Raw genomic sequence first — 12,858 nt, forward strand, 5'->3', positions numbered from 1 at the left:
ATCAGAGCCCAGACTCTGCCTCAGCAGCGAGTTACTTGGTTTGCTGCACAAAGTATTTCTTTTCAGCTCTGTGGGGGTAAGGCTGGATCCAGAAGAGGGGCAACTAGGGATGCTGGAATTGTATGCAGCATCAACACAATAATGCAATTACTCTGAAGGGGGTAACTTCAGGACCACATTTTTCTGTTTAGTCCAATAATATGTTCACACCTCACCATGAATCATTGTCTCCTTGCCATTGGTTAGTCAGATCCTTGAAATAGGTGTGATAACTGGCATCCACGTTCGTTGTCTCTCTCACTGATAAGAGAGAAAGTCTGGCTTACCTACAAAAGTAGGACATTTCCAAGGTACTTTAAAAGTTCTTGTATAAAAACCTATGAAAGCTATTAATTTTTGTTCCTTTTATCTCAAAGTTTGTTGCAAAATACATAATTTTATCCCATTGTTTGTTAAAGATTTGCATGGGAAATGGTGAAAGGCCTCCCAAAAATGCTGTGTCCTGTTAGTGAACTCCGATGCTTTACCCTCCTTCCTCCGCGCACCGCTCAGCCCACCACTCTCAACTTTCACCAGCCGCCACTGTGGGTGTCTCTGGATCTGTGTTCTTGCCATCAGGACTCCGGTGTGCAGTCATCTGCTAGATAGTCTTTACATAATCAGTCTCCCTCCGTGACCTCAATGTCTTCCTGGTGCCTGTCCCAGACCGGCTGCAAACTCATCTCTCTTGTCGGGATTCCCCTCTCACCGGAGTGCTCTTAAGGGTCTTGCCCTTGGATTGCCACATGCCTGTGTTGATTGTTCGGAGCCTCTTATGGGCCCCATGACTTGGGTCACTGAGTAAGTCCGAACAAGACCACGTCCAAATCTCTTGTGAAACCCCACGGGCGGATGGTACAAAGGGTTGAGTATGCTCTCTTCAGCAGGCTCCAGGTTCACTGGGTATAACATATGGTTTCTGGGTGGCCAGCTTGTGAAACCCCAAGGGCGGATGGTACAAAGGGTTGAGGATGCTCTCTTCAGCAGGCTTCAGGTTCACTGGGTAAAACGTATGGTTTCTGGGTGGCCAGCCTCTCACAACGCCAGGGATCCCTTGTTACCCTCCAGGTATTTCTCAGACATATTGCTTAATGCTGGATGTGTGGTGCTCCTTAAGCGGTTCTAGTGATTCACTTGACAATGTTGACAATTACTCATGACCGTCCGTGATCTTCCATTTGATGGGTCTATCAAACTCTTTTCGCTCATCATCTTCTTTGCGATTTAATTCGGTGGCCTTGTGCCACCCTCTTTTGCTCATCGTTATTCCTTGTGACGTGGCATCGTGCCACTTTTCTCATCTTTCCTCTTATTCTTCACGACCTGGCATTGTGCCACACTCTTCTCCCTTTTGACCAGGCCTCTTGATGTGACATGCACTTCACATGGACCTCCCTGGTCATGTCTTGTTCTAGGACTGATTCTCCGCTTCTCTGTCTCCTGACTAGACCTCGTGATTTGACTTTCTCGTCACAGTGACCTCCCTGGTCGCATCCTGTTGTATCTGTAGCACCTGACTCTTGTCCTGTTGGTTGCCCATGAATCTTCTCGAGAACCTCTCATGCATCCTCTTTCTCCCTGTGGACCTCTCACAGGTCCCATCCTTTAGGGATCTTCTTGGTGCTCAGCTTCATGAGTGGAAAGTCACTCTTCTTCCTTTGCCTCTTCTTCACTTGAGGACACACAGCTTGCGCCTCGAGGCTATGCCGTCACGGGTCAGAGGCTTGTCGTCACGGGTCAGGGCTGTTGGCCATTTATCTGGACAATGTTTACTTGAAACTTATGCAGTAACCACCCATGGCCAGCAAGTGGTACTGCAGCATTATTCCTGGGCCCCAGAAGCGTTCTGACCCTGCAAGCCTCGTCTCCCCTCCTCTCTCTGACTGTGCTTTCTTTGCTTATAGGGGAGGCTACCCTCTCTGCTGCGTGCATTCAGAGGAGGTAACTGAGGGGGGCATGCAATGCTGGTGCGGCGCTTCTACTGTTCATGCAAATGCGGGGTTTTGAAACTTGTGGACTGCGGGCGGGCGGCATATCTGTGGCATAACTTACAGCCAGTTGGGGCCACCGCACCCAAGTTCTTCATAGGGTTGTGCAGCCACCGTCCATACAGGCCATGGCCGCCTTTCAGGTGCTGCTGGGGTGCCTGTGTACACCACCTGGGGCAAAGTCAGTCTCGACAACTCTGCCTGCTCCCCAACACGTTAGGCAGGTCCTTCCGCTTTCGGGCGCCGTGGCACACTGCACCTCCCCACTGGGACACATATGACAGGCTGGGGCAGTCTGAAGCTGCTGCCGCAGGTATCGGCATCCCTTCTCGGGCACTCCTACCGGTATGGGCCACTGCAGAACATCGATAACCGTCCTTTACAGTTGGAGGGCTCTTCGCCCTGAATCAGCTCACTTGTGCTGCATCACATAGGGATCATGTGTGGGCGCCTCGGTTTGCCGGGTACACCCAACGTCGGCCCTGCCCTCTCCGTGTTTGCTCTTGGGTGCCGTCCTCTAACCCCTCACAGGCATTTCAAATGCACAGACCACCTCTTGCGGTGCAGGTCGACAGCCTGCAGGCGTCTTGATCCCAGTTCTTGCAGAGACGCCTTGTCCCGTCACTGCTCCCGGTTGCTGGCAGCAGGCGCATGGGGTGCCTAAGGCATGGGCCATACTATCCCGCCTCACTCAGAACTTCAGTGTCACAGCCAGCCTAAACGAGGGTAAGACCCGCTTGCTGCCATTGTAAAGTGTAGGGCCTTTGGCCCTCTCGCTGCCATGGACATGACCACACAGACACCTAGTCGGGGTACCTAGAACTGGCCCAAGGCATGTGCGCCTGGCCCCTTTTATTAGCAAGATCACCTGACTGGTGACACCTGTGATGAATTGGTGTGGGGTCAGTGTACAGAGCAAACTTTGGGGAGTGGCTGGTTACATAGGGTTTCTCGAATTTGGGAGGGATGAGGAGAAGGTTGTTGGAGCTTAGTTTTTGGCCTGCTTTGTGAGTTTGTTAGCGAGGTTACTTAGGATTTCGAGAACTTGTGTATTATGCAGGCTATTTTGAATAAACTCCCCACTTCATTAGGTAACCTGTTGAGTTTCTGGAGAGTGGCAGTGATATGATTGAATCACCTCTCTCCAGAGAACAGTCTAGCCACTGCGTTGAATGTTGACTTCATTGGCAGAAGATGGGTTATTGAAGTGCCAGTAATCGTTGTGTTGCTGTAGTCCAGCTTGGTTAGGATGAGGTTTTGGATTGCGGCCCTCAGGTCTTCAGAGGGAATAAATGGCTTTGATTTTTTTTTTTTTTATGTTTAAAAGTGAAGAAGGCACTTTTTACAGAAGCCTTGATATGTTCTCTCATATTCCGGCTTTTGTCGAGAGTAATCCAAGTGATTTGACAGAGATAGCTGTAGATAGTTTACAGTTTAGTTCAGTTAGACTGTCGAGCCAATGGTGCATGGGTTAGGGATTGTTTTTAGGGTTGAAGAGGCGTTTGGCTTTGTTAGGGTTTAATTTTATGTGGTTTTTTTAGGAGCCATGTGTGTATCAGGGAGAGAGTGTGTAGAGATGTTGGATGGCTGTGAGTGAGGTGATTTTGAAATAGATTCGGGTGGGAAGCAATTCTGGCTTGTTTCGGGATGAGTGCAAGAGGTCCATGTAGAGGTTGAAGAGTGCAGGGGATAGGGTTGATCCTTGAGTGACCCATTGGTTAACAGATGTTTCTGTTGCTGTAAACTTGTTTTTATCTTGATTAGGTTAGATCATTTATTCTGGTATGTTGAGAACCATTGTGGGATGATGCCACTGTTGCCTTCCCTCTTGTGTGAGGGTGTTGAGAAGAGTGTTGTGGTTGACAGTGGCAAAGGCTGCTGAGCTGTCCTGGAGGATGATGAGAAAGGCATCCACCTCGTCAAAGGGAGCTGTGTAGTCCATCAGTGATGTTCATGATTGCAGTCTCTGTACTGCAGCCTTTCCTAAATCCAGATTGGAATGTGTTGTGTAATTTGAATTACTCAATGGGATTGTTTAATGGAGAGAGGACACATTTTTCAACTGTCATGGGTCCGCTGCTACCACCAGGGATCTGCTATAGCTGGCAGTCTTGCAACGGTTTGAGACCCATAATATGCTGGCAGTGCTGCTGCAGCACTGCCAATCATGTTACGAGTTTCCTCACCACCACAGTTTTCATGGCAAGGAGCCCGCCATGAAAAGTGTGGCTTTGAGGAAACTAGGAAACTAGGGGGGACCCTACTGAGCCCCCTGTTGCCTCAGGGCCAGGGTATGCATGCAGGGCTCCCTGTCTGAATGCAACCTCAGTTCCTCCATGCCATGGAGACCATGGCATGTAGGAACGCTGTTTGGCGGTCCCAAGGCGATGCCTTCCTAAGTCTCACATATGAGCCGTAGCAAGGCACCACCAATTTGGGATCATCTGACCTGGATTCCAGTCAGATGCGGCTGCGGAATCAGTACAGGTTTGACAGTGTGGCAGGGAGCGCTGGCATGGCAGCCCGCTGCCACACTGCCTAACTCGTAATCAGGTTCCGAGTTTTTGATAAGGGAGGAGGGGAGAGGGGCAGAGAGGTGTGAGGTCGACTTTATGGATGATCATATTTCCTTGACTTCTTTTTCAGGTAAGATTTAAAATTTGGACCAGTTCGCATTCTTTTTAAGGATGGAGGTGCTTAGCGCTGTAGCTCTGGTATTCTGAGGTGTTGGCATTGTAGAGATCGACATCATTTGGTGAGGAGGTATGTGGCGGCCAATGATGGAGGCAGGGTCTTTGTTGGCCGGAGAAGGGGGAGGTCCAATGCATGTTATCTTGTCTGCAAAGAATTTAGCGAACTCTTCACATCAATTGGTGGATGCATCTGTAGGATGTTGCGCATGGAGCTTTGGTTGTTGATGATCTTGAAGAAGTCTTTGGGATGGTTTCTGGAGTGGTCTAGTTGGGCTCTGAAGAAGGCAGATTTTTCTCTGTAGATGTCTTTTATACTTTAGGCGTTGTTTAGAGAAGGAATAGATGAGCTAGAAGAGGGTTGGTGGCTCCATTTTCTGTCAGTCATTCTGAGTTGTCGCCTCTCATTGTTAAGGTCTGTGTTGAACCGTGATCTGGAGAATTCCCCCTTTTTTTTTTTTTGGATGGTGTCAAGAAGTTGTCATTTTAGTGTTTGTAGTGAGAGGCAAGTTGTTCGGTGGTTGACCTTTCGGGTGGGTGATCATATTTATTACAATATCATTTTCTAATTAATTCATTAAAAAACAATCCATCAGCAGAAGAGATCACCCCCTACTGTAATGAAAAAAATGTATTCAAAAGCTAGCCTTAGTTTTAATAACGGCTGTGTTGTACAGCCATTTTTGGTGTTTCTTTCTGTCTTGCAGCGCAGCAGGGTGTAAAGAGAAAAAAAATTAAGCATTTTAATTCTATATTTCCTTCCTACAACATTTTACCACAGTGGACGCCATTTTACTTTCATGTACCTTAAGAATTAACCCAAAACATAATACCTTGATATATTGCCGTAAAACAACACTGACTGTCCATGTGAAAAACATCATGTAAGTAAGCCACATCGTCCATAGGTTTCTACTAAAAAGAGTGGTGGCCTGTTGTCTAAGTGCTTAATGATCAATTTCCATGTCAAACCCCATAAACAACTTGCACACTTTCTGTCTTAAACACAGGGCTAACTGACTTTCACTCGTTACAGGCTCAGCCTAATTTCATTAGACACTTGACAAATTAAATTGTGAGTACTTTCTTTTGATTCAGAGAAGGAGTCTGGCACCAAGCCAGCTGGCAAAGAGGAAGCAGGGAAGTTCCTCCGATGATGAAGATTGGCACCCTGATGATGTGAGTTTTAATTTAATATCTTTCTACATTTTCTTTTACTGTGGTTTTTAAATAACATGTCTGTGAGGAAGTTTTGGTTGGAGCCCATTGGTACTATACATACCTCTTTGCTGAGCTGCTTAAATAGCCGTTGTGTGTGCAGGATGCAGAACCACGTTTGGTCATGTGTAGTAGCTTTATTATGTGGCCCTGTTGTCATGTAGTTAGTTCTTTATATAATCCCGCAAAAAAATAATAATCTTTCAGGAGCCTCAATAGACTCTTATGATGGTAACACATTTAACCCCTTCACTGCGGCGGCTATTCTGCCGCAGTGCTAAGGGGGCGGGGCGGAAATACGGCGGGCACATGCTGGTGACGGAACCGCCCCGTCACCAGCTTCGGTTGCGCTGTGCTTATGACAGAGCGGTTCTGTCATGGCCCCGCCCGCTCAATAGAACGCTCAGCGCAGGCGCGGAATTCGCGCCGCGCAGGAGCGTCGGGCGGGCCATGACGGAACCGCTCCGTCATCAGCACAGCGCCACCGCAGCTGATGATGGAGCGGTTCCGTCATCAGCAGGGGAGGGGTTAAAGACAATTTACCATGCACTTGCATGAGTTTGCGAAAAAAGGTCCAGGTGGAAAAAATGTTTGCTAAAATCAACCAATATTTACCTGAACCTAACTATTTGGTTGTAGCACAGACCAAGTACCTAAGGACAGGTAGCCGGGTCTTTTAGAGTTGTTCTGGAATATTCTGAGTTAGTATACCCTCAATTCTGTAGGGAGTCACTTTTAAAACATGATGGCTTTTTCCAGTGTAGCTGGCTTTGGCGTACATTTCTTGGTAAGGTAGTTGCTTGTATGTAGCTCCAAGACACTAATAACACCCACTTAAAAGTATTTGTAATTTGTACTATTACATTTCTTTAGGACACTAAAGATGTTACTGCTCACAAATCTTACCCAGCCTTTTCATTCTCGCACGTATCTACAAACTCATTATTTACTGCGCATGGAAACTCGTGTACCAAGTTATGTTTTTTATGCTCCTTTCAGGTTGAGCATTTAATTAACTCCCCTTTTGCTTATTACAGTACATGGATGTTTTCTTTCCCTATTTTAGCACATTATATTCTTGAGGTTTTGATACGGAGAAAGTTCCTCACATACTTAGAATTGTCTCACTCTGCCATCATTCTTTAAGGGCAAATGTAACCGCTGTACCTGATCTGCTTTGGGCTTCTATGCGCGTCACATAAGTATCCTGTGATTGCCAGTGTGATTTTGGGTTGCTTTGTAGACTAACCTGTAATGGAAAAACCCAGAAATTCCTCTTGAGAGTTATATTATGATGAGTCTAAAGACCTACATGAAAGGGTTACACATGAGTCTTATCTGCCGGGTTGCTTTTAGGAGAAGGATGTAGGAGGAATGCCAGGAATTAATCTTTAAAAAAAATCTTTTTTAATATCTAAAACCCCGATTGTCATTTTTGCGTATTTAAATTAAATGTGCTACTTCCTATATTTAGTCACTAGGATGTTCAGGTGTTACTGAGGGGAATATATAGAAGCAGATGCTAACAGCTACAGCCTGACTGTTATTTGTTGTCTGCTGTTATTTATGGCACTTGACTTTTTTTGTTTTTGTGGGGTCCATTTACCTTAGCCCTTCTCTTTTTCTACGTGGGCTTATGGCCTAGCCGAGAGTGCAAGACTCACTAAAAAATGTCCATTGGTCCATCATGAACACAGAATGAGGTGATGCTTGTGCTCTTTGCGAGTCTGGCTAAGATATTCTATGTGTGCCATACCTTTTGATCCCTCCCAAAGGCACCTGGGGCTTTTGCTTTTAGTTGTAGGTGACTGAGACTTATCAGATTACTCAGCCGATGAGTCTAACTCTTTGTGAGCCCACACGCATGCCTGAAGTTTGTTCTGCTTCAATTCCCAGTCCACCAGCAGTAGAACACTTTTCAAAACCTGTAATGTACCCAAGAATGGTCTCTATACTTGATGCATCTAGCATCAACATAGCTACTTGTGTTTGGAAATGGCCTTCCGTCCAGGAACAAGCCCCAATTTTACTCCAGAAGCAAAAATCGTATTAGTCCTTTTTTAGGTCTCGCGCCTGCGATGCATATGGCGAAGCCATATGCCATCGCGCAGGCGCGATACTATTGTTGCTGGGTCTGTTTCCCAGGAGATAGGAGATGTCACGCGCACGCTCTGGAAGGTGATCGGCGCCGGCCGCGCGCGCGTTTCCCAATCTCCTGTCTCTCTGGGAAGCAGACCAGCAAGCCCCGCCAAGGTACCACGAGCACGTCCCACGTGGGCGCCTACCACGAGGACGACCGCAGCAGCAGGGCAGCCTCGCCGCTCATGGCATCTCGCTCAGCGATCGCTCGCAATCACTTTCACCGCTCCTACTCACTGTGACCCGCAAAGGCGACAACAGGGAATAGACGCCGGACTCTGTGCGCGCTGCTAACACCGTAAAGTAAATATTCATCCCTACTACGCAGGAACTGCTGCTCCTGGCAGTTCGCTTTTCATTTAATTTGATAATGTGTTCAGCAAATGAAGTGGTGCGGGCTGCAGTGTTTTACCAGGACAAATGCATATTTTCAATCATTGTTTAACGGGGGCGGCTCAAGGCAGAGCTTCAACCCCCCACTAGCGCCGTGTGCGATAGGAAGAGTAGGCGCTATCAATCGTTATTGTCTGTCTCGCGTGCTGTAATTGCATTTGATAGTCCACTGATTCTTATGTCTGCGCTAATGTTGGGAACAGCGGATAGACAGATGCTCGGGACCAATCATATGCATCCAGTGGGCACTTTGATAAGTTGGCAGCGAGGTTCCGGGTTTGATGATAAATTGTCTCACTGGTCTCTCAGCCTCTCCTGCTCGCTCCTCAGTGATTGCTCTTCCCTTCCGCCATTGAGGGGTCAGGAGTCTCTGCTAAATTTAAAACTGCCATTATTTAAGATGTAGGCGATGCAAAGGCTAGCCCGTCAGTTGATTACACATCTGAACGTTACTTGTTTTTGGTTTAGCTGGTATGTCTTGTTTTTAACAGGGCTGGATGGATACTTTTTTTTTTATATTCATGGTTCTGAGGGGAGACATAAATTGCCATTCCAAACAAAGACGAGTTTTTTTTCTATTAAAAACCTGAACTGGCCCCAACAATTATTAAGATCTGTATCTTTCGCTCCCTGCGTGGATAACGAGCTCTCTCTCTGCTGGACACAGACGCTGTGTCTCGAGGCTCGGTTAATGAAGTAGGCCTTAGGTCGGGAAATTAGCAGGACTCTGACTCCGGAGCCAACCTTTGGTGACCCGGCTGTACATCAAGTGCCTCTGCCATGTCTTCCCTCGTTATCACCCCGTAACCATGTCAACCCCTCTTTGTTTTCATTTCCTGTAGCCTCTTAGCGAGACTGTCGGGTGCTCTCTGGCCAGGGACAAGAAAGAAGGGGGGAGGAAGTCACGTGCATTCTGCCTTTTATGTGCTTGCGTTTGTTTGCTTAAATCAATGGAAACTTCCTATAAAATACTTTTAAAAAAAAGCTAAACTCAATTATTTGTTTTGGAAAATGTGCATCACTCCCCTCGCCCAAGGCATGCCTTTTATTGTCCAAACACAGTGGCTAGCGTTTACAGCAATTTGAAGTGTTGGAGCCTAACTGACAGCAAAAAGCAGATTTAAAGTTTTACCCTGTGAAGTTTACCGACTCTTTAGGTTTCATAGCTACTTATACATGTTCATTAATGTGGCGGTGGCATAACGGTCAGAGCTGCTGACTTTGGAGCTGGGGAACCAGGTTAGAGTCTCGGGTGGGCTCAACATCACTTAATTTTTCCTGGCCTACCAAAAAATGAATGTGTCCTTGTTGTGTAATGTAACTGGTGCTCATGTAAAGCGCTCCAATACATTAGGGCGAGTTCATGCTGTAAAATACTGCAAAAAATAAAGTGTGTAAATAAGGGGAACCATACAGTGGGACTTTGGGCCCACAAGCCATGCAAGAATAATGCCTCATCTACCCATTGCTGTGTGGTAAAAGACAGCCATCACCCTGATGAAGAGAGTATCTTACAGTCCAAAGCTTTGGTGCCACTGTACCTGCTGCACTATTGATAGCTGCACCCTAGGCTTTTAAATGCAACACTGTAAACCCAACCACTTCTACAGCGCCAGGGTATCGGAAAGTGATTTGGGACCAGTGCAAAGGGTGAATGTGTGATACAAATACACTTAAAACACACTATATGTAGCACTTAGTTTGGATGTTTATAAATATTCTCAAGTTTATACAGATTGGGACTGAAGGCACTGATTTATAAGGTGATTTGTCCTGGATCAAACATTTTTGGGTAAAGTGGGGAAGCTGAGATTAATATAACCTGATGTCTCCTGCCTCTGTAGTTAACCACTGCGACACAAGAAAATTGGAGTTATTTAGAGTTTGGTGGACAAGATAAAAGTTATGTGTACCCTGTCAACCAAATTCGTGGTTCGCCAGCTCAATTTACAGACCCCCCTGGATATTGCTATTTTTACAAAAGTCACCACGAAAATTAAAACGGTGACTTAAAAAAAAAAAATCGGCTGATCTTCCGTTTATTTGCTCCTCGCTGTCGCCCAAAAAAAGGTGAGCAACAGGCCAGCTGTCATCAGAGGTGTAAAGTACCTCTGTCACGCCTGTTAATAACTTGCAAACGCCTGTATAGATCTCCCCAGACCCCGCCCTCTCCACTGCTCTTTGTCTCCATCAACCAGTGTTGCCATCAGTTTAAATGAAGATGAAAGTGGCAGCTCACTGTAAAGAGACATGTGTCATTTCGAAGTAGGTGAGATCCATTAAGTAAAGGAGATTACCACTGCTCCCACTAACTCATGAGTTTGTCACTTTCATAATAACTGGCTTCAATTGGTCCAATCCAAAGATGCTGAAAAACCTGACAACCGGGAAAGGACTGAGACATTGGACGCAGTGTCTATCCTTACAGGCATTCTATTGGGTCACGGAGTCAATGGGATGTTGCGGAGAAGTGTGGCTTAATGATTATAGCGGGAGACCCTGATGCAGAGGTCTAGCCCGGGACCAGGGTTCAATTCCCCACCTCGGCGGATGTTGGGCTCAAAATTCCACGGACCTGATAATTCTCGCCTGGGTGCCTATTCCAATCATGGAGTCCAACTCTGGGCAATAGCTTATTTATTTATTTTGAAAGTTTTATATAGCGCGAACAAGACCCTTGCGGGTATCAGAGCTCTTTACAAGGTAAGTGTCTTAGATACATAGGTACAAGGTAAATAACATAAAGTTCAAAGCTAGTCAATGATAGCGTAAACACCCTATCGTAGATACATAGGTATATGGTGCAAAACAAAACGTTCCATGAAGAACTTTTCTCTAGGCTCCAGATATTGCAAAATACTGCTGCAAGAATGGCTCTGAATAAGCCCAGACGTACCCAGTCCTGTCCCCTGCTGCAGTCCCTGCACTGGCTGCCCGTTAGGAAGAGAGCAATCTTAAAACTTCTTATCTTGGTGTTTACATTTTGCATTACAAATGCTATAGGTGTCCCATTTGGGAAAGTTATAACTATTGGCATTGTAAATGACAAAGCTATTAATTTCGTTATTTTCAAAACCAACACATAAATAAAAAATGTGTCATTTACAATACCAATAGCTCAAACTTTCCTAATGCGAGACCTATTGCATTGCAAATGCTTGTTATAGTAAGGTGTCTTTTGTTCCCCATATAAATTCTGCAGTTTAAATTGCACACTTGGGGAGGGTAGGACTTGTCAAGCTGTCCAGCAGGAAGGCTGCTTTCATTTCAGCTCTTTATGGAGTTTGCACGAACCAGGATCTTTACCTGCTCATTCTTGCCAGAGTCCTTGAACTCCCCACTAACTCTTGAGGGGGTGAGGGAGGGGGGGACAAATGAGGGGCTAAGACCAGCTGAGTAGAGGAAGATATTTCATGCTTCTAGCAGAGCAGTTGGAGAGGAGGATTTTGATTTATCCTGTAAGCCGCTCACCGCATGGGTAAGTAAAGAAGCAGAGTTTAAATGAGTGCCCATGCCGGTGAGTCACAGCTGAAGACCAAATTAAGTAAAATGGTGCTTTAACAGTTGGGGCGCATGCTGGGAGGTCCACAAACTCTGTGATGTCAGAAAGGGCCTAGATGTCAGGTTTGACAAATGGAAATCCAAAATGAATGTGCTGAAAGTTGCAATCCCAATCCATCATGTGATAGCTAGACCTAGCGACCTCATTAGAGCAAAGGATCTTTTAGATGGCATTTAAGTGGAAGGGTAAAGAAAGGGGAATTTACATTAATATCTTTAATCCTAGTGTAGCCAAGAGCAAACAAAAGGGGGAAAGACTGATGTGATGGTGCAATCTGCCACATACAGACCAAATACGCACAGCCCTCTTGAGAGCAGCGCACACTAGCTTGGCTGAATGGGAAATTCGGTAAAGTAAATGAGAGGGTAACCACACAAGAAGAAAAGACTAGACATTGAGGGGAAAAGGTGAACAGGTTTGAGGCCATGGTCATGCAGCAATCTGAACGTCTTAAGTCTGGTCAAACAAACAATGGCGTTGATGAAGAAGAGATCTCCTTGCCCAACAGGATGATTCTGGAAACAGAGGTAAGATGATGGCAAATCCGAGTTTTGGGGTTGCTAATTGGTACGGAGAGTTGAAACCACAAACACCCTGATTTATATGGGACTTGGAACTCATTGACTAGCATAATTCCCAATTTGTGGACAAATGCCATAGCCATAAATACAACAAAATCAACTGTGACTCCATCCTAGAGCGTGACAGTAGTAATACCACAAAATTCTTTAGGTTCTCTGTCTTGAGGGACCCAGAGAACATCTTGACGGATGCAAAAGCCAAGTGAGCTCCAAAGTAGCAAGGTCTCAAAATCCTGCGTCTCCTAGTT

General features: G+C 46.0%; 1 protein-coding gene across 1 annotated transcript in view; it reads left to right on the top strand.

Moving 5' to 3' along the window:
* RAD54L (RAD54 like) overlaps positions 1–12,858 on the top strand; it is a 216,967-nt gene that overhangs the window by 29,886 nt on the left and 174,223 nt on the right. The window contains exon 2 of the mRNA XM_086952343.1: positions 5,816–5,896. Within this exon, the coding sequence (XP_086808469.1) occupies positions 5,816–5,896 (81 nt within the window). The remainder of the gene's footprint in view (positions 1–5,815; positions 5,897–12,858) is intronic.

Source organism: Lissotriton vulgaris, chromosome 1_1 (assembly GCF_964263255.1).
Source record: "Lissotriton vulgaris chromosome 1_1, aLisVul1.2, whole genome shotgun sequence".
In the NCBI taxonomy this organism is placed as follows: domain Eukaryota; kingdom Metazoa; phylum Chordata; class Amphibia; order Caudata; family Salamandridae; genus Lissotriton; species Lissotriton vulgaris.